This window comes from Stomoxys calcitrans, chromosome 4, assembly GCF_963082655.1.
Source record: "Stomoxys calcitrans chromosome 4, idStoCalc2.1, whole genome shotgun sequence".
NCBI classification, from domain to species: domain Eukaryota; kingdom Metazoa; phylum Arthropoda; class Insecta; order Diptera; family Muscidae; genus Stomoxys; species Stomoxys calcitrans.
Genome location: NC_081555.1, coordinates 73,276,139 through 73,299,070, shown reverse-complemented (window position 1 = coordinate 73,299,070; position 22,932 = coordinate 73,276,139). Strand labels below are relative to the sequence as shown.

The window sequence follows — 22,932 nt, the reverse complement described above, 5'->3', positions numbered from 1 at the left end:
TACGGATAAGATTAGTTGGTAATCTTATCCCAATACTACTGGCTAATTGAACACAGAAAAAGTGAATAAAAAAAACCTTTTCCCTTTCCATTTAGTTATCACTTTTTACTCTACAATCAACTGCAAATTTTCCATATCTCGATGTTGCAAAGTCCAATGTCATTTTCGAGTTTTAAGTAGGTATAAAAAATACAATTTATTACACATTTACAGAGGAGGAAAGAATAATATCACTAATTTTTATACAACATACATACAATTCCCCTTAGTTTTTGGTAGAGAAAACAACAAGACAAACCATTGATCATACTTAATTATTATAATTCTAATATTATATAAAAAATCTAAAGCAGGTGGCGAAGAGTTGATTGTGATGTGGTCATTTTACAAGTTAGCCTTAGCTTGTTGCAATAGAGGAGCCAATTTTTGGGTCAACATGATGTTACCGGCAATCTTGAGTTTGCCCTTCATGAAAGCGGCTTGTGGGTTCAACTTACCCAAGCCAATATCAACCATATCGTCATCGGCGACTGTAAGGGTGGTATCAACTTTAACGCCTTGGGCAGGTCCCTCGTAGACTTTAGCATTCTTCAAGTCCAAAGCTAAAGGTTTTGTAAAACAAAACAGTGAATTAAAATTCCATTTTCTCTACATCGAGCTGAATATTTCGTCAAGTCATGCTAGTCTGTTCTAATAGTCGCAGTTTAGTCTATGTTTGTTTAAGCAAATTTGTATGTTATTACAATTTGGCAATGTGAGAAAACGCCCTTTGTCCCCATGCATTTATTTATCGCTTTAAATTTTGCGAAACATTTATTTTCTTTTTATCTGTCAACAGTCATGCCATTGTCCATACTTACTCCATTCCTTGACAACTTTGCCATCCTTGGTGATTTTGTATAAGAAAACACCGTTCACAGCTTTGGCTTTGGCCTCATTGCCCTTAATGCCATCAATCATTTTTTGGAAAATTGCATCGGAACCAAGAGCCATTTTGTTGTTTTGTAGAAATGCAAACTAAAAAAAAAAGAGGGGCGAAAAAATACTTAGCAAATTATTCGTTTGTGCACCAGTTTCTTTGGTGAAAATACTCCGCCCTGTTACATTAAAATTCAATGCTTACACTTTGGACGAGAAATATTAAATGAGTGGTGGTTGAATGTGGTTGGTGAGTTGGTACTTTGGAATTTGGTAACTTGGCAACCAGGCATCTACTGTTACGAATTTTAGTGGAATGAAGGAAAGACGCTATCGACAATTTACCACTACAATGTTATAATAGGTCTGTTTGCGTAATTTTTCTGGTAAAAATTTGCATCCATGATGTAAATTGCAAAATTTGCAAACCAAATGATTTATGATAATAAACGTGTTAACCCTATCTTCTGCTCGCAAATAAAGTACGCGAACTACTTTCAGTAACAAACCACACATTTTTGAGTACACGAACACATCTAATGTTAGCGAGAGTGCTATCCGTGAATAACCTGTGTAAACCATCCAACAGCGCTAAAGATGTAATGTTGCCAGATCTCAGCAATATTGCTAATGTTTGTGGGCAACTTTTTCAAGGTTGTTGATTGATGATCGAAAATTTTTGAAATTTCCAATTGTATTTTAATTGATCCAATTAAAAAAATTGATTGAAAGTTTTGAAATATCTAATTAATTTTTTATTTTAATTGATTCAAACAAAAAAACTGATTGAAATTTTCAATTGAAAACATTGTAAATACACAGAAATTATTTCACGCAATTTTTTTGAATTAAAAATTTAATTGAAAATAGAAATGTTTTCAACTAAAATATTAGTTGACAAAAACATTTTTTAATTGAATTCTACTTTTTTCAATTGCGATCGTGATTGAAATTTAGGAGATTTTAATTTGAAAATTAATTGATTCAATCACTTGGTAATTAAACGTGAACTTTGTTTTATTACGATGGCAAAGAAATATTTCTCATTTTCAATTCAACATTAATTTATTCAGCATTTTTTTAACTAAATCTGATTTTTTTTTCAATTACGATTGTCATTGAAATTTTTAATTAAAAAATTCTGTGATTCAATCATTTTTTTTAATCCTAAAAAATTTTCAATACAGCTGATTTTATAAAGGGAAAACAGCTGTTTTCATTGAATTGGCGAAAGAATCGATTGACAAAAAGAAAAAAAATTTGGTGGTCTAGGCAGCAATTTCTTTCTTTATTTTTTAATTGATTTGCTAACTTTTTTAGGCCCAAAATTTCCCCAGTCCTTCGACTACCTTTTTAAATTTGTAGACGCAATTTAAATTTTTGTTGCATTATGATGGCAAAACGGCTTTTTTTAGCATCAATGTAATTACAATATATTCTATATGAATGTTTTTCTGTTGGGATGCATGTAATTTATCCCCAACAGCGCGCATTTCGGAAAAATTTTAATATAGCATTTGCATATTTTTAATAGAATCAATGAAAAATTTTATTGTATATTTAGAAAATTTCAATAATTTTTTTCATTGGATGAATTAAAAAATGAATTGGAAATTTCAAAAACGTTTTTTTTTTAATTTTTTTTTAATTGAATATACAATTTTTTCAATCATCCTTTTCAAAAAGTGTAATTGTTATTATTTTTTTCGTGAGTAGAGCGTTTTCAAATAAAAAAAATAAGTGGATCAATCAATTTTGTGATTGAACCCGATAATTTTTTTTGTATATGTTCGGATTCCTGTTTCAAATTTTTAAAACTGAAATCATGAATTGAAATAGCCATTCTCAAAAGATTTCGTGTTTTTCCTAAAAGGAAATGTGTCTACAAACTAGAATCGTTACAAAAATAAGTAGCCAAAAATGAAGTTGATCGTAGTATCGACCTTTAGAAAAATATAAAAAATTGTCTTTAATTAAACATTTATGAAAATTTTTAAAACAGAATTAGAAAATACAACGTATACATATGAAATTTCATCAATATCGGACAAGAAAATCGAAGATCAGGGGTTAATGAGCTAATGAAAATTTTCGCAACATTTTTTGAATTTGAATTTGTTTCAACAAATTTTCCGCATAATCTTAAAAACAAGATTTAGATTTCTGGCTTTTCTTTTCCAATTGAAAAGAAAACCTCCAATCATTGAGATCGCCTCGAAACAGAAACAAACAGAAGATTTAGATTTGTTTGTCTTCACATACAACCAGGTTACAATGATCTTGTAATTACAGTATGAATTTAATATTAGTGTATTGAAAATAATCATAAGCATTAATTACCCATTGATTATCAACTATATAAGATATTTTCAAGACATCTCTTTTGAATAAATAAAAAAAAAATAAAGGAAAACTTTTCACTTTATTTTCGTAAAGTTATTTTTCCCAAATTGGAGTGAGTCGAGATAATAATCATAAAAATAAACTTCAGGTGCAATTAACGATTTTATTGATTACTGAAAAGTAATTGGCAGACAACAGATGGATTTGATTTCATAGCTCACATTATGTTTCCCCATTTTTTTTATTGATTCATCCAATTGCGTTGAAACTCAACCAAAAATATGCATTTCGGTGAGATGGAAGGGTGCTCACGAATGTAAAACTTTTAAGAGCTTTTAACATTTTCGATATCAAGTCTATGGAATTAATTAATAGTTTTTGTCATATTCTCGCTACGCGAAATTGTCTTTGAGCACCATTATAAGTTTGGACGGAAAGGTTCAAGATATCATAGATCCGCTTAATCAAATTCTAAGATTTTTTTACCACATTCATGTTCTACGCAATATTGCCCTTAATTTGAGTATCATAGTGTGCTTATTTGATAACATTTCATCGGTGGAGTTTGCAGTCCCAAAGGCCGAGCCCCAAATATGGACTTTATATTCATGATCCATACTATAGGTTGTATGCAAAAAAAATATTTTTGATTTTCCTGTAACTGCACTTTTTTTAATTACACCCATTATTATTACACTTTTCAATTTTTTTTTTAATAATTTTTCTTTTTTTAAATATTTTTAGTGATAACTCCTTTATTTGTCCTTTTCATTTAACGGTGAGCTATTTCACGGCTTATAATTTCATTACACGCACTGCTTTATATTATAGTTCTAATAATGCTTACACTTTGGACGGGAAATGTCAAATGTATTTGACGCGGCCAATTCTACTACGTTTATATGTTAAAACAGCTGAAACTACGAAATTGTCCTGTTAAGCCTTATTGGAATCACGCTCATGACACTTATGCGTGCTTAAGCAATCAAATTCGCCCACATGCGTTCTTTGGGTTGAGTGACATACCATGCGCCTTTTGCTTAACACGAATTTCCAAAAATCAGCTTATTTTAGTCATTTCCAAAGTTAATTCCAATGGAAATTGTCAATAATGTGGTTTTATATGAAAGCCATAAAAGAATTTCTCTAATCTACGAACTGCAAAACAATTTTTGAACTGTAAACATATTCAAATCATATGTTTTACGCGTTGAAAGTGAGTGTTGGTTAACTTATTCCATCAGATTCGTGCGTACATTTGTTGTGTAACTCACACAATACAAACCAATATATTTTATAATTTGTTTTGACATGCACGCATAAGTGCTGCTTGAGGTATGTAACTCCACCTTAGTCTCAACTTACAGAAACTCTCGATGGAAACAATAAAGCACCACTCACGACAAAATAGTTGGTAAAAAAAAATGTCGTGGTTGGCTAACTTATGTTTGCAATTTCAGTAAAATCACATAAAAATTCGTAAATATGGATATTAAGTTCATTCACCAGCAAATTTTTTTACAAAATGTTTCACTAGTTGTACAATAGAATTTCACTGAAGTTTACTGGTTTACTGATTTTGGCATAAAAAAACGCTATTTACAAGCAAAATACTATTTGGCAACCCCATCACATGTTCCACCATTGACATTTCGGTAAATTAGATTGTTTGTGTGAGGAATAAAAATCTATATTTGCACAATGAACGAAAAAGAAAAAGGTTCCGTGCAAGGTTTTACTAAATGTCAGATTTCCACGCAGTGAAGAACTTAGTAGTACGAATGAAAATGTTTTCAGATTTTGTTTACTCTTTTTTTATATGGACTCTTTTCTTTTTTGAACACAAACAAAAGTAAAACCACAACACACAACAGTAGTGAAGCAGAGTTGATTCGGCGCATTTCGGGACCATTTAATTACATTTGCAATTAAAATGGCGCGAAATTTATCCTGATGCAGCGACATTTTGCTCATAGAACTCAGTCCCACTTGTACGGAATGTGTTCGCATTATCTTCGTCACCATTTTTTATAGTGCGTTTTGACAGTTGTTGGTGTGAAACGTCGAAGTCAGAACTAGCCTTTACTCTGAAATATGAACTTAATACCTATCTTAATCGTTGAAAAATATGGGCTGGATTTTCGACGCATTATAGGTCTGTTCGCGTTCTTTTTCAGTAAAAATTTGCAGGAATGTAGGAGCAGCCTTTACTCTCTTTTGCTTTTTATTTGAATTAAACAGAATTTCATAAAACAGCTGTTCGATGCTGCAAATATCTGCTGGGAAAAATCTCCAGTATAAATTTGCAAGCTCTGAATTACCAAAGACTCAAAATTGTGCTCGCTCTCACGTATTATTCTGCTTTTTCTGCTGGCAAATAAAGAACGCGAACAACATCAGTAACAATTTGTGCAAATTTGCACAAATTTTTGAGTACGTGTACACATATATGCACGCCATATCTAAGCCTTCAGTGAGCGTGAGAAATATCAATCACATGCACATCTCCAACGAAATTATTAAGCTCTCGCATAATGTTATCGGACAGCAATGTTATTTCTCACCCCAACTGTTAAACTGATTTTCATTGTTCTCCCATGTTTGGAGTGTTTTGACATTTGATATTAGCGCTGGTCGAATAGAGATTACACCTAAATAGCCACAGTTGGAAGATAAGATTACAAACATGCTCGCTCATTTGATTCAGATTAACCTTTGATTCTTTTAAACTCCAACCATCAATATACATAAAAGAAATTTTTTACATAACAGGGGTCATCTATTAAGTATATAAAAATTGTTGAGCAATGTCCAAAATATTCTTAAATAGAAGTACATATGTAGAAAATTTTAAATGTACTACAATTTCTAACTTCAATTTGTTTTAAAATAATTGATTATTATTGGAAACATTGAAAGGTATTAAAAAAAACTATTCCTAATGAACAAATTCTTTAGAGTTCTTTCTTTATTCCATTTGTCATGCCATCATATTCTCTTATAAATGGCGTTGTGTTACAAAATAGGCCACCGTGGCGCAAAGATTAGCATGTCCGCATGTGACGCCAAACGCATGTGTTCAAATGCCGGGTAAAATATAAAAACAATAATTTTCAGAGTTGGTTGATTTTGTAAGCCAGCCATGTTAAAATTTCTAAGCGGTATGTGGCAAAGGAGGCTCAATATCATTGAGTTTTAATGTGATTAGGACAAAATCCAATTGCTACACTGAGAAATGCTAATGAGGTACTACAATCATCCAATATACACATAGCCCATAAAGTCTGCGTTCATGTGACAATTTCTTTTTTAATGATTAAAAAACAACATAAAAAAATAAAAAAAGTTAAGTTTTGTTGTATATGTTGTTTCTTTATATTTCTTAAATTAGAAAACAAAAATACAAGTTTGCTTTTGCTTTTTGTTCTAACGGTACTTTTGTCTCATAAGAAGAAATTATGACAACAAAAAAGTCTGCGTTCACTTTTTTTACTTCGAAAGTACCGTTACTTTTTAAGATGCTTGTTCTTATTTTTGATCAGTATCAGTTCATTATCATAACAAGTGATAGTTACACGTGTTTTTTTTTTTAAATTAATAAATTTGGAAACATGGAAACTAAAACAAAGGAAATATGCATATCTGAAAGAAAAATAATTATTAAATTGTGGAAAGAATGACAAAGCATTAGAAATATTGGTGGAACAGTTGGAACAGCGTATTCTTCTGTCCAGCGCGTAATTAATAATTACAAAGAAACCGGCATTATAACTTCAAAGCCTCGGCCTGGGCGTCCAAAAAAATTATCCATTAGAGAAGAGCGCAAAGTTATTAATATCGCAGGCAACAACCCTCGTATAACATCAACCAAAATTGTTGAAAATATTAAAACAATGTTTAAAAAAGCATCTGTGCCGAGCTGGAAAAATAAAATTTAGTTGGAACGGTGAAGCACGGTGGTGGTGGAGTTATGGTGTGGGGGTGTATGGCTGCTAGTGGAGTGGGTCAATTAGAATTTATTGAGTCCAAACTGGATAAATGGGGTTATCTCAATATTATGAAAAAAAAATTGAAACCAAGTGCTGCTAAACTAGGGTTAGCAACAACATTTTGGTTCCAATAAGATAACGATCTAAAGCATACATACCAAATACACTCAAAAGCAGCTTAAAACACCACCCCAATCACCAGATCTCAACCCCATTGAGCATCTTTGGGATCTATTGGAGAAAAAAATTCGTCAGCATGTTATAACCAGCAAGGAGATGTTATGAAGTGTCATGCAGGCAGAATGGGCGAAAATAACATCTGAGGAAACAGAGAAGTTGGTAAACTCCATGCCAAATAGGCTAAGTGCAGACTTAAAACAACGTGGCTATCCTACCAAATATTAGGAATGGGTTAATAAGTTTTTATTTTGTGTTTAAAAAACTCTTTTGTTTATTTTTAATTACTGAACGCAGACTTTGTGGTGCTTATATTGTATTTAATTGTTATCATATTTAAATCGCTCTAGAGTGAAAGTGCTTAACCAAACTTAGAATTTTGTTTTTTAATGTTAGGAATAAAAAAAATATATGTAAAAGAGTTGATTTGATTTATAATTTTATTTTGTGTTTTTTAACCAATCATAAAAGTTGTCAGGTGATCGCAGACTTTATGGGCTATGTGTATGTTTATATTTGTATCCAATTGTTAATTTATCTCAATTCCAAAAATTGGATAATATTTTGGCAGGATCGCCAGTTGTTGGATGCAACGTTCTCGTTGCAGATGTTCACGCAGCAATTATTCAGAAAAAAATTTAATGGTCTGAATATCGGTTTTTTAATAAATATCAATATTAATCAAGAAGAAAAATGGATATCTAACTTTTTTTAGATAATAGATTTTGAAGCAAAAAAACTTGCTGATTTCATTCAGTAGGACATTCCCTCATTACCCATGAATACATTTTCTTAAAAGTATTATGTTTTCTTACAATTATTATGTGTTTCAAAAATGTAACCGTGAAAAATATGTGTATTCAACTGTGAAAAACGAATATAGTACCAGCTTTTAAATTGGAAAAAACCTACACTTAATGGCTGGTACTATGTTCGTTTTTCACCGGTGAAAACACATGTTTTTCACGGTTACTTTTTTGAAACACAAAAAAAAATCTCAATGATAACAAAATACTTTGGTAAACAATTTTTCATAACTAAAGGCTGGTACTATATTCGTGTTTCGCAGTTGAAAACACATATTTTTCACGGTTACTTTTTTGAACACTACAAAAGTCTCAATGAAAACATAATACTTTGAAGAAAAAATTTGCATAAGTAATAAGGGTATGTTCTACTGAATCCAATCAGCAAGTTTTTTTTTGCTATAAAATCTATTGTCTAAAAAAAGTAACCAGGAAAAATTTTTGCGAAAAACGAACATAGTACCAGCCATAATGAGAGAATTTCCGATTGAATGAAATCAGCAAGTTCTTTCGCTTCAAAATCTTTTATCTAAAAAAAGTAATCATGAACAAATTTCGCTAAAAGTCATCGAACATAGTACTACTCTTAATGGAAAGTTCATGGGAAAATATGTTTGTTTCAAAAAAGTTGAATAGAGTGAACCAAGGTGTATTTAATAAGGTGGCCGCATCGGGGAATTGCTACAACAAAGCATCTTTTTTGGGAACTTAATATGTCAAAATTTGTAAACATTTAAATTTTCACCAAATTTGCTTCGAACAATCAGAGGAAGAAAAAAAGAAGTTTTTTAATTTTTGAGTGTCCAGCAAGAAATAAATTTGAAAATGTTCAAAATTCCAATTAGCTCCAGAGGCTTTACCCACAAAACCAATATGGCATGAATGCTGACGTTGAAAGGCGGGATACTTAACGTCTACTAACAAATGGTTCAAATAGAAAGACTGTGATTAGAGCACAATCACCACAAGGAGGGGTTGTGTACCCCTTTTTGGCCCTTGGATTTCTGTGGGATATCCAGGTCATCATGGTGTGTGGCCGATCAGAGTGCGTACAGTATGCTGCCAAAATTGGCCAATGGGCTTGACGTAAATCCACGAAAGATCAAATTGGTACTATTCCCCAATACTAGGTAACTTGGTATGTTCAGGGGACCTTTCCTAGATGTGATGGAGCTGCCGCTCTTATTATTGAAAGTCCTGAAAAGCCATTGCAATGTCGGGACATTGACCTTGCTCTGGAAACATGGCGGACTTAAGCTTGATTTGTGGGGATGAGGAGGAGTCAGAGGCGGTTGAGCACAAGGCGTATTTAAAAAGTGAATTGCTACAACAAAGCATCTTTTTTAGCAACATGAGGGTTGCCCAAAAAGTAATTGCGGATTTTTTAAAAGAAAGTAAATGCATTTTTAATAGAACTTAGAATGAACTTTAATCAAATATACTTTTTTTACACTTTTTTTCTAAAGCAAGCTAAAAGTAACAGCTGATAATTGACAGAAGAAAGAATGCAATTACAGAGTCACAAGCTGTGAAAAAATTTGTCAACGCCGACTATATGAAAAATCCGCAATTACTTTTTGGGCAACCCAATATATCACTATTTGTAAACAGGGCGAAGAAAATTCAATTCGCCGTGACATTTAAAATTTTCGGCAAATTTGCTCCGGCGAATCAAAGCAAGAAGGAAGAAAGTTTATTCATGGTAGAATCATACACAAGGTATGGTCAGATGCCCAACAACAAAAAATTGGGATACAACTTTGCTCCACTAACTTGTCAAAGCAAATGTAGAGTGTAAAAAGGAGATTAAAGCCTTCTCTGAGGATGGCACGATCCGCATTGTATGGGTGCCGGGCCATAGCGGAGTAAGGGGGAATGGAAGAGCAGACGACTTGGATATGCAGGCCAGAGCACTGCCATCAATAATATTGGTTAATCCGGAGCCTTTCCTAGCGCTTTGAAACAGCGAGACGGCCGATAAGACGACAAAAATCCTACGGCGAGATCCGGATCGTGAGTTGACGAGGCTATTGCAAAAAAGGAAGAACACATAGGACTACAAGTTTATTAATCGAAAATCGATACAGCAATTGATAGCATGTGGGGCATGTTGGGGCATTTGCGGCTTTCGAGGCTAACAGACACTGGCACTTAGGTGGAGACACAATACCAGACATGAAACAACTTTAGATCGTGGTATGGAAAATAATTAAGGATTTTGTAAGTCGTTGGTTGTTTGTCTTTATTAGGACTACTTGCCATATTATCACACAACACGTTTTGTATTCAGCCATCATTAATTAATTTTGAATTTACATAGAAATGTCAACTGATTGACATTTCCATGTGTGTCTACATTTGCTTTGACAAGTTAGTGGAACAAAGATGTATCCCAATTTTTTGTTGTTGGGCATCTGACCATACCTTGTATATGATTCTAACATGCTAATGCTCTTATTCACAAGACTGTATATAGATTTGAAATAGATTTATTTGACAGATTTGCTTTATAGAACTGTCAAATAAGTTTTGTTAATAAGTTTTGTGAATAAGGCCGTATAGGTTTTGTTTTTGTTTCTTAGAGTTAGTTTAGGCACAATGTAGTGCCGCAAAATGCATTAAGTAGGTAAAAAAAGTATTGAAATTTTGTCTTTAAAAAATAATTTCGAGGTTGTCCTTAAACTGGCCAAAAGTTTGCTTTTTTCTGTTTGCGCTCTTTAATTTTGATCTTTAACTTCTTTTCATGTTTTTTCGAACACCTTCCAGCACGAGATCATATTCAACGCTTTCTATTCAAAGAATATCATAAATAGCATAGCAAAGAACTCATACAAATTGAGCAAGTATGTGTTGTTATTGACTGGCTAGTGTATCATGATTTCTGTTAAGCCATGTAACTTCATCATCACCTTTGTCAAATTGATTAAGGTGCCATACATACCCAAAAACTATTGAGTACGGTTAGGATTCACTAATAGAAGGTTAGGTCATTTGCGAAAACATAAAGTGGATAGGCTCCATGAACATTATTTAGGATGTCAAATCTGCCGATTGAAAGTGTGATCAAATAGGAGAAAACGTAAACAAAGAATGAATGTAAAAAGCGAATAAGTTGACACCCTCAATGCCAAGTGCTGCCAAAAATTAAAAAAATTGTATGTCGTCTGATCGCTTGGCTTGACCTTATTCAGTGAATCCCGGAGTACGGTGTAGAGCATGCTTTTGTTTTGAAACAGTCCTCCAACTCTTCTTAGTACGTCAAGAGAACCGGCACTTCGCTGTGCTGTAGGTCAATGCGACCTACGTACAAAACGATTTCGTTCGTTCGGGGGTCCGGCCTGGCTGAAATTCGTGCCAGTTAGCTAGGGGGAGCCTAGCTACGACCCTGGAGTACAAGATATTTGTCCGCAAGGGGTTGATACAAGAGGAATTTCACTCAATTCCAAAAACCTATTCCTTAGGATTATTTTGCAATAACTTATATTTTGTCAATAACGAATGACTTATAATATGTTAAGAACAAAGCTGTTTTGAGCAAACGACTCGTTTTCCCTTTATGACTCACTTTGTTAATACTGTTTTGGAAAACTTCTCAACCGTTTATACCAATTGAGATGTTTTGCAAATTTCATTTTTTAACACTTCAACACAAATTTTATAATGCATTATTGTTAAGATTCGTTGCCTCTTGCTTCTGCTGCAAAATGTTGTACGTTTTACAATTTTTTTTTTGAGTGAAATTTTTATTTTTATTGACATTATTCGGGGCTGTGTTTATTTGACACAATTTAGGCATTTATTTGGGCTCACATGCTTTGAATAACTCGTTATTGTGGCAAACGAATCGTTTTTCCCTCATAAATTGTAAAGGAAAAACGACTTGTTTTCAGAGCATTATAAAGGGAAAACGTGTCGTTTGTCCAAAACAACTTTGGTCTGAACATAGTATTATAATGTTGTGAAAACGGCTTGTATTGTCTTTATAATTTATAAGGACAAAACGACTCGTTTGCCACAAAAACGAGTCATTCAAAGCATGTGAGCTCAAATAAATGACTAATTTGTGCTAAATAAACCAAGCCCTGAATAATGTTAAAAAATTAAAACGAAATTTCTTGCATAAAAATTTATAAAATCAACAAAATTGTAGAGATAAAGCAAGAAAAAATCAATCTTAACAATTATGTTGGAGAGTGAAAAAGTGCAAATTCCTAAACATCTCAACTAGTGTGGACGGTTGAGTTGTTTTTCAAAACGACATAAGCAAAACGAGTCAACCTAGATATGGCATAACGGTGTTCCATGTTTTATTTCCTTTTGCTAATTTTAAATAAATATTTAAATTTTTGATTTGTTGAGGGTATACATTTCTGTGGAAACATTTACAGATTATGTTCTAGGTAGAAACGTAGACACATTTTTTTTTTAAAATTTCATAATTGCTCTTACTTACTAATAAAAATATGACACTTTATATTTTTACATGTACATTTTATAGCCTTTGCGTCCTATGGCTGCGGAGTTGGATAGAGTATTGTATCGGCTGCATCTCTTTACTTCCGAGATGATACATTTCATACATCAAATGCAATACTACATACTTTTCGAAGTGATCGAATGCTCCTGGGCTGAATTGCAGGAAAAAGTTCAACACGCCAAGGCATTGGATGATATACTCAATGCACATGATGAGTTTTTGACAACCATTAAATGTGGTGCCTTCTTAGACTCCAACTCCGGTGAACTGTGTCACAATATGGAAACTGTTTATGAAGGCATTGTGCGTCTCGAGGTGTGGCAAGATAAGTTTTATGAGCTATGCTTTCGTGAATTGAATGCCCGCAAGGAATACCAAAAAAATATTTTGGAATCGGAAAAAACCGGTAAATTTGGTATAACGGCCGAAAAGAAATTAGAAAGAGATCAAGAGAATAAAATCTTTGAGCAAACCCTCAGCAGTTTGGACAAGTCTTTGGAGAATATAGGCGGTGACTATGAAAAAGCTGTACGATGCTTCTTGTTGGCACTCAATTCGAATAATGATCATAATTTGCAATTATTCGGAATACGTTTGGACTTTAACGAATACTACAAGAAGAGAGATCAACGATTGGGTGTGCCCCTAACATTCGAACACATGCGTATGAGCAATATCTATTTTAATAACAACAAGAGTTTATTGGGCAGTCGTATAAATTGACAACACCCGGAACTAAGTGATGGCGATGATGGTGAAGCTACTAAAGATCCGACTAGTTGCTACGATAACACCAAGATGATGCCTTTCCGCAGCGATGGCTGTAATGGAAAACATGTATCAACTTGCCCAAACTGTAAATATTTGTTATGCTCTAGCCAGCAGACAGAGGAACAATTGCTTCACACTCTCTTTAAAAAATATCGCCATATATGCTGTGCCAATAGTTTTAAGAGTAAGCCTTATAAGATTACCTGCATGCAGAGCAACATGGATATTCAATTCGATTTAGTTGATAAGGGTAATGCCGCATATGGGCGAGAACATGAACATGAACATGGTGATGATGATGGTAATATGAAACGTCCTTTGATTTTAAAAGAGTTTTATGGTTGTAGCAACGAAATGCATACTTGTTGTCAGATATTGTAAGCCACTACATTGGAAGTATTGAGTATACAGAATGTGGAAGCCAATGGCAAATGTTTACAAAGATTTTAAATAAGAATAAGCACACACTCACACATAATTATCTATAATATAGGCCCAAACTCAAAACAACCACAAATAAAATGTTCAGTTTTTTTTATAAAAAAATAGATGTAGTATTCAGTTAAACTTTGTCCTACAAACCTTTTGCTTGTTTGAAAGTCTTGTTACTTCAAATATCAAATATCTTTGCAAATGTGTCGTTGATCCTTTATAGTTTTGTTGATTTAAGTTTTCGCTACAATTCTGAACAAAATCTGGGATTTTGTGTTCAGCAATGTTGAACTCCGAGGTCAAATACGTATGGAAACAAATATTATAAAAAATTTACCTAGACTCTATAAAAGAAGGACAATCTTTAAATATCCCTTGTCACTTTTCTAATGTTATACATACATATATTTCTTTTTTCATTGTTTATAATTAATTGTCTTTTTTACTAAATAAAAATTACTTGTAAAATTCAACTTAAGCCCACACATTTGTCTTCTAGAATAATATAATTTGTATAATTTATTAACTTATTAAATTAATAAATAAAAATATATGCCTCTCTTTCTATTTTATTTAGCTAGGTGTCTTTAATTTTTTTTATGATCCCAATGTCGACGTTTTTTGTGAACCAAGTAAGGTGTTTTCTATAGCACTATTGTTATTAATCGGATGTGTTCTGTGTTTCTCCTCACTTTCACTTTTCGAAAACTTCACTTTCCCACTACCAAATTTAGCTCCGTTCTAAAAATGAAAACTGAAAACAAAGCCATATGATCTGCAGATTGACATGTAAAAACAAACATTGATTTTAACGGCAGCAGTGGACGTTTTTTCCAATATATAAAAAAATAAGAAGAAATAATTACAGTACAAATCCACCCCTAAATACTAAGCAAAAATTAACATCTAAATGTTGACGATTAGCTAAAATGGATTTAATTTGACATACAAGTCATACAAACATACCAACAATTGGTGATTACGTTTTTATTTGTGTTTACATATGTTTTTTTCATCATAAATTAAAGCTATTTTGTATGAATTCCCTACCAAAAAAAAATTATTTATTTATTATTATGTATATTGCATGATAGTACAATAAGTTTGAACTTATAATTAGTACTATCAATTGGGCGTTGAATGCCTTTAGACAGGTTTGTAGTGCACCAATATATGTAGTATATCTGTCGAGAAAGAATTAAGAATTAGGAAATATGTATCAGAAAATATGCTATGGTTCAGGCGAAAACAAATGAAATAAATTTAAAAAAAGTACAAAATTAAAAATTTACGAAAAAATAACTACATATTTATGTAGGCTGCACTTTGTTTTGATTTTGCAGTAAATCTAAATGTCAATGTCTGGATAACACAGCTGTGATTTTTTTCTGAAATCTTAAAAGGATGTTCTATTTGATCCGATATTCCACACATTAGCAACAAAACAGTGTTATGATGATGCAAATACAAATAAAAAAACACATTCGTAAAAGATAAGTTGTAAAACAAAGTTTATTTCTAAAACCACTTTGACATTTAAATTTACAGCATCTGTCAATAAAGGCAGTTTCGTTGGGGTAGATTTTTGTTGTTGTGCTAATGACGCTACCTCTTAGTTATACCAATGACATAATTACCAAGTAGTGTACCGTAAACAGCCGAGTACAATTTTTTTCTTGCGAAGTGCACTATCTGCCATTGAGTTTTGTGACATACACAAAGATCGAAAAATGGCGGAAACTAGTAGCATACACAAAATCACAGTTGCACTAACTGATTTTGACAGATAGTGCACTCAATATTTTGTTGTTAGGCAGCTGTCACTACCTGTAAATGAATATATCTTGTTGTACCATGCTATTTATGTTTAAAATAAAGATTATAAGTAAAATCAGGTATTGAAAATCGTGTAGTCAAACGAAAAAGAAAGAATAGTAACGCAATTCGGCGGCAACAATCATTGTGCTGAAGAAAAGTGCCTGAGAAGGTTAGTTTTAAATATACTGTAACTGGAACTAGATCGTAATCTTAACGGAAGGTTATTCCAAAGACGCAAAGTGTTATTGAATAATTGTCTTTCGGAGATTAGGTATCTATATCTTATTGATGTAATGCAGAGTAATCTTAAAGATCTTTAGAAATCCAGCCTATCATGCAGGTATTTTGGTTCACCAGAATAAATAATTTTATGAATAGATAAAATACAACGGTAATGCATTAAATGGGCAAAATTCATCCGGTAAAAATCATGGGCTAAGTCTGTCTCACTTTCATATTTCTTAATACCATATACAAACCTGGGGCCTAATTCTCGGATCCGCTATTGAGCGACTTTTTGTTCGAAGATTAATTCCGTTCCGTAAGTACAAATTGGATCATGGCTTACGATCGTAATTTGTCAAAAAGTTATCGATTTATAGGAAAAAAAACCGATACGTCGAGGATATTTTGCCATCTCAAAGTTATTACTTAAAAAAAACACTTTCTAAACAATATGTTTTTTTGTTTTTTTAACGATATGTTACTGTTTTTACCCTATAAATTGCTGCGAAAGAGGACAAAAATATATGTGGATTACGTCGCCTCTAGCAAAGCCAACAGTGCTTGTTTTATGTTGGTTTTTTCGGGCAGGCACAAAGAGAACAACAGCCAAAGTACAATTGTATAAAGTCTGAACCTTTTCCTTGAAAAAAATATTCTGCTCCCTTAAATATAGTGGTAAAATGATACAACTTTTGGTTTGGTCATGATTGTAGATAATTTGAAAATTTGCTTTGCCGAATTCGACTTGGGCACAAAGTTAATTTTTGTCCAATTTAAGGGCCCAAAAATGTGAACATATTATAATTATAGTTTTATTTTATGAAATAAATACTTCGATGTCCTCTTTTTAGCCTATACCACTACTGTGGTACAAGGTATTATAATTTATTGCATTTGTTTGTAACACCCAAAAGGGAGAGAGATAGACCCAATGATATGTATACCGATCGACTCAGAATCACTTTCTATTTCGATTTAGCTATGTCCGTCTGTCTGTCTGTCCATGGTAATTTGTGTACAATTTTTCGCAATTTTCATCCAATCGCTTCAAATTTGATACGGTCATGTTTTTCGGCCTAGAGACGAAACCTATTGAAATTGGAAAAAATCGGTTCAGATTTGGATATAGCTTCCATATATATGTTCGTCCGAATTGCAGTAATACTGCAATAAAATAGTCATTCGATTCTCTCGAAATTTGCTAGGGACGATTTTCTTATGACTCTCGACATCACTGGTGATTTTCGTAGAAATCGGTTCAGATTTGGATATAGCTCTAATATATATGTTAGTCCGATTTGCAGTAATAGTGCATTAAAATGGTCATTTGTTAACCGATTCTCTTGAAATTTGGTAAGAAGGATGTTCCCTTGACTCTCGGTTCAGATTTAGATATAGCTTTCATATATATATCGTCCGATTTCACTCCTAGAGCCACTGCAAGCGCATTTATTGATCAATCTTCCCAATATTTTGTACAACGGTTTCCTCGACGACTCCCACGATATCCATGGTCGAAATCGGTTCAGATTTAGATATAGCTTCCATGTATATGTTCGTCCGATTTTGTTAAATATTGCAATAAAGTGTTCATTTGTTAACCGATTCATTCGAAATATGGCAGAACAATTTTCTTCTGACTCCTAATATTACTGGTGAATTTCACAGAAATCGGTTCAGATTTAGATATAGCTGCCATTATGTGTAGCACCCGATTTTCATTTGGCAGGAAGGGTTTTCTTATGACTCTTAATATTACTGGTCGCAGTCCGAGTTAAGGAAGTGGGCGACGAATGACCATGTTACATTGTGAAACAGCGAAACGGTCGGTAGGACGGCGAAAATCCTATGGGGGATCCAAATCGTGAGAAGACGAGGCTATTACTGAAAGGAAGCAAGAGAGAGGTCAGTATAGCTATTGGTATCATAACGGGACAGATAGGACTACGAGCTCACTTATGTAAAATCGGTGGGGCAAGTGATAGCATGTGTAGGGCATGCGGGGAAGATGATGAGACGTTGGAGCATTTCCTTTGTCATTGCCCGGCTTTCGCGTACAACAGATACCGGTACTTAGGTGGATACACAATATCAGACATGAACCAACTTAGGGGAGTGGTATTGAAAACAATAAAGGATTTTGTAAGCAGCACGGAATTCCTAACTCAAAATTTTCTTTTTAGAGGTTACCTTATAGTTTTTAGAGCGCACAACAAGCCGATTACTGGCTTAGGTGTATGTTCATAGTGACATGGGACGGATTAATATCTGCATCCTGTTTTCAACCTAACCTAACCAAACCTAATATTACTGGTGAATTCCATAGAAATTGGTTCAGCTTTAGATATAGCTTTCATTTATGTACATCGCCCGATTTTCACTTCTAAAGCTACTGCAAGCGCATTTATTGACCAATCTTGCCAAAATTGTGCACAGCGCTTTCTTCGATGACTACCACAATATATCTATGTAAGAAATTTTGTTAAAATCGATTTAGATAAAGATGTAGCTCCCATATACATGTTCGTCAGATTTTGGGAAATTTGTTGTCATTTGCAACCGTATTCATTACTTTTTGAACATATTTGCTTTGCTTGAAATTTGATACGGAGATTTTAATAACCGATCTGAAAACATCCGCCGAGGTCCATCGAAATTGGTTCAGAATTATATATAAAGTCCCAGTATAGAGTCCCACCTTTGCCTTCCCTTACTGGTTTTATTCTAGTTTCCTGAAAATAGACGCAAATACGATAGGTAAATTGCTGCGGCCGAAAACTCGCAAATTAGTGTTCAAAGTTTCGAATAGAATTAATCGATAACGGATGCCATAATCCAAAAAATGCGAAACTCGATCGTAATCAGGATTCACTGAATAAGGTTAAGCCAAGCGATCAGCCGATATACTTTTTTTTTAATATTTGGCAGTACTTGGCATTGAGGATGTCAACTTGTTCTCTTTTTACATTCATTCTTTGTTTACGTTTTCTCCTATATGATGACATTTTCAATCGTCAGATTTGACATCCTTAATGATGTTTATGGGGCCTATCCACTTTGTGTTTTGCATGTGACCTAACCTTCTATTAGTGAATCCTGGATCGTAATAAGTCGAATACGGATGCGAGAATTAGGCCCCTGACTATATCATAAGACACGATTCTAAGTTTGTTTCTGTGATGAGAGTCACAGTTGGAAAATAGTTCATTTGGCTATGTCATGCCGAATGTCCATTGTAAAGAAATATTGGTCATGCCGCTTCGTACGTAACATTCCATAAACCCCACCAATAGTCAATTCAATGTGTTTGCCCTATGATAGCTTGCTGTCAAAAATAACTTCAAAATTCCTACAAGTCCTAGTATACTCAATATCACAATTATTAATAAAAAGGCTCGGAAGGTCCTCCTCTGTAATACCACGTCTCGATACAACCAAACATTTTGCCTTTCTAGGATTAAGTTGGAAGCCATTTACCGAAGCCCAACGGCTTATTTGATTCAGGTTTTCATTAATATTGCTGATGCAAGTTGTCATATTCGCCATAGTACTCGAAAAACAAAGTTTAATATCACTAGGTATGATAACAACGTCGTCAACATATAGTGAGAAAAACATGGGTCCCAAAACTGAGCCTGGGGTACGCCACGAGTGAGAGTCAGAAATCGTGAGTTTTTCCCTTCAATGGTTCAGCTTTAAGCGTCCGATTCTTTTTTAATCTTATGATCCTTGTTAATATTTTATGATTGTGCGGTGTCAAATTTTCATTCACACAAAAAAAGGGAATGTCAGCATCACCTTGAAATCGGATTTTCCGTAAACATAAATGCGATTTATTATTTTTTTGTTTTTTTTAATTTAAAACCGTATGCGTAAGGAAATTCTTTTAGTATGTTATGTTTAGTTTTCAATTTACGAGTATATTAGATACGCCGAGGCCGTTACAAATGTTATTAAACATGTGAGTTAAATTTCCATTTTCAAATGATGGAGTGTCAGTTATGCGAATGCCACATACAACAGCAGCATTATCGTGTTGCAATATTTTCAAATTCATATTGTTTATTTTTTCATCCATTTTAATCGAATTATTGGGTTGCCCAAAAAGTAATTGCGGATTTTTTAAAAGAAAGTAAATGCATTTTTAATAAAACTTAGAATGAACTTTAATCAAATATACTTTTTTTACACTTTTTTTCTAAAGCAAGCTAAAAGTAACAGCTGATAACTGACAGAAGAAAGAATGCAATTACAGAGTAACAAGCTGTGAAAAAATTTGTCAACGCCAACTATATGAAAAATCCGCAAATACTTTTTGGGCAACCCTATAGTATTAGATGATTGAATTTGTTGTATTTTTTTTTTAATAAGCCTCATCGTTAGCCTGTAATATACTCTTAACAATTTCATTAAGCTCTTTTTTCACATGACTTATGAGATCATTTCTCACGTCATTCATTCATGATATATGAGTTGTTTTATTTCATCTTGTTGCTTCTCAAGTATTTTTTCTATTTATAATGCGTGTTGGGGATTTGAAGAGAGAAGTTCAGTGTTTTTGGCACGTTGCTTAGTAGAGATTCTTGTAGTAGCTCTGTCGTTCTCAACAGAGCGGCAGCTTTTGGTGTTGCTACTTCTGTTGTTGCACAGAGAGAATAGAATAGATCCATGTTTTGATAATAGCGCCCTCTTTTTTTTCTTTCTTTATTTTTCTTTTGAAGTGTTGGTTGATGTTGTTGGTTTTTTGTACTACGATTGGTGTAAATTGTACGTTATTATCCGGTGTAACCTTGGTTTCGCCAAAAATAGTGTTCCCTTTTCACATTCGTTTCATCAGATAAATATTTAGGGGACCACCAATTCGCATGAAATAATTTTTTCGAAGTCACAGTTCGAAAAATTAAAACAAACGTTTTGTCTGCAAATACATACAATTTACAGAAACAAAGGTAAACAAAAGATAGAAAGAAGAAGAAAACCTTGGACTTGTTAAAATTTTTGGAAATTTCGAAATACCTGCGGCTTTCTTGTTTAATAATTAAATTTATCAATTATATTTTATTCGATTTAGATTTAATATTACTAAATTTACATTTGTGGAGAAAACTATGAGACGTCCGCTCTCACTAATCACCCTTCAATGTGCGTGTGAAAATTTTTCACATTTTTCAGTGCAGAAAAGGGCCACGGAACAACTCAATGTAAAAAGTTTTCGTTTCACTAGCCAAAGTGAATTTCAGAACACACCCGAATGTTTACATGCTCATACAAATTAAAAAAAAAAATGTACAATGGAGATAAGACGAAATGGATGGTTTCAACTTCCAAAAAACCTTGCACAACCGAACAGATAAAGAAAATGGAGAAAGTTGGGAACCACAACTTTGAGACAGACAGTGACTTTATCTACCTCGGCACCGCCGTAACCGAAACGAATGACACCAGTCTTGAGACTAAGCGAAGAATAATACTGGCAAACAGATGCTACTTTGGACTAAGTAAGCAGTTTAGAAACAAGGCCACATCTCGACAGACGAAGATTACACTATACAAGACACTGATACTAAGCGTGTTGTCAAATGTTTCTGAAGCATGGGTACTTGCGAAAACAGATGAGGCAGTGTTTGGAGTATTTGAGAAAAAGATTCTTCGTAAAATATATGGACCAGTTTGCGTTAACGGAGAATATAGGCGACGTATGAATCACGAGCTCTATGAAAACGATAGCACAGTTACACACATCAAAATACAACGGCTGCGTTGTCTAGGTCATGTTGTCAGAATGGATGGAGAAGCTCCAGCAAAGAAGTCTTTCGAAGGCAAACACGGTGGTACACGCAAACCGGCAAGACCAATAGCCCGATGGAAAGATCAAGTTGTGGGAAACAACTCGAAACTTAGTGTCAGATATTTTAGAATGAGCGTAGAAGATCAAGGCGTTTGGAACGCTATCTACGTTCGACTAGTGGAACAAATATTCTGTCATATATAGAGAGCCAACACTGGTTTAAACAGCTCACGCACGTTTCGTGTTTTGTTTCACTGTCAAACATCTACAGTTTCGTCTATAATTTAACCATGAATCGTCTTACAAACGAACAACACTTGCAAATTTTGGAATTTTACTATCAAAATGCGTACATTGTTAAGAAAGTTTATCGCACTCTTCTTCCATTTTATGGACGAAGCTTGTTTTTGGCTCAATGGGTACGTACCCAAATAATTGGGTACGATTTTGGAGTGAAGATCAGCCCGAAGCATTGCAAGAGCTATCAATACATCCAGAAAAAATCAAAGTTTGGTGCGGTTAATGGGCTGGTGACATCATTGGACCATACTTCTTCAAAGATGATGCGAATCGTAACGTAACTGTAAATGGTGAGTGCTACCGTGAGATTATATCCAACTTTTTTGCCCAAAATGCAAGAGTTTGACTAGCATGACATGTGATTTCAATAAGACGGTGCCACATGCTACACAGCACGCGTAACAATGGATTTATTGAGAGGCGAGGCGAGGTGAACATTTTATTTCACGTTTGGGACCGGTCAATTGGACGCCTAGATCGTGCAATTTAACGCCTTTAGACTAATTTTTGTTCGGCTATGTTAAAGCTCATGTCTATACAGATAAGCCCGCCTCAATCGACGCATTGGAAGACAACATTGAAGAATTTATTCGTGAAATGTTAGAAAATTGTGCGAAAATTGGACTAAGCGGATGCACCATTTGAGGCGCATTCACGGTCAACATTTGCATGAAATAATCTTCAAACATTAAATTAAAGGACCGTACTATCGATTCAAATAAATATTTCATGAATTGTTCTGAATAAATAAAGATTTCATGAATTGTTCTGAACTTTATATGTGTGTTTTTTTTGAAAAATTTTGCTATAGTTCTTTTAAAATCAACCTTTACTATTAAATAACAATTTAATTCCAATTTAATCCCTTGTTTACCAATCACTTGCCGT

General features: G+C 33.6%; 2 protein-coding genes and 1 long non-coding RNA gene across 3 annotated transcripts in view; 2 read left to right on the top strand and 1 right to left on the bottom strand.

The window, feature by feature from the left end:
- Positions 1 to 14,386, top strand: part of LOC106090668 (gamma-tubulin complex component 3) — a 37,288-nt gene extending 22,902 nt beyond the window's left edge. Inside the window, exon 7 of the mRNA XM_013256945.2 lies at positions 12,732 to 14,386. Within this exon, the coding sequence (XP_013112399.1) occupies positions 12,732 to 13,433 (702 nt within the window). The 3' untranslated portion in view covers positions 13,434 to 14,386. The remainder of the gene's footprint in view (positions 1 to 12,731) is intronic.
- On the bottom strand, positions 163 to 1,223 carry LOC106090669 (SCP2 sterol-binding domain-containing protein 1). The gene is made up of 3 exons (XM_013256947.2): positions 1,124 to 1,223; positions 861 to 1,017; positions 163 to 602 (listed from the first exon to the last, which is right to left on the bottom strand). The coding sequence occupies exons 2-3, from the start codon at positions 991 to 993 to the stop codon at positions 385 to 387; spliced, it is 351 nt and encodes a 116-aa protein (XP_013112401.1). The 5' UTR covers positions 994 to 1,017; positions 1,124 to 1,223; the 3' UTR covers positions 163 to 384.
- A 6,305-nt stretch (positions 14,387 to 20,691) lies between the features above and the next one.
- On the top strand, positions 20,692 to 22,822 carry LOC131997177 (uncharacterized). Its single transcript, XR_009398100.1, has 2 exons — positions 20,692 to 20,905; positions 21,028 to 22,822. It is a non-coding gene; the product is annotated as an uncharacterized LOC131997177 (long non-coding RNA).
- The last annotated feature ends 110 nt before the right edge of the window (positions 22,823 to 22,932 follow it).

Bases quoted from the DNA above. Each gene is read 5' to 3' on its own strand.
- LOC106090669 (XM_013256947.2), bottom strand. From the start codon at position 993: ATGGCTCTTGGTTCCGATGCAATTTTCCAAAAAATGATTGATGGCATT. The intron at 603-860 runs GTAAGTATGGAC...CAAAACCTTTAG, and splicing joins CAAAGTTGTCAAGGAATGGA to CTTTGGACTTGAAGAATGCT.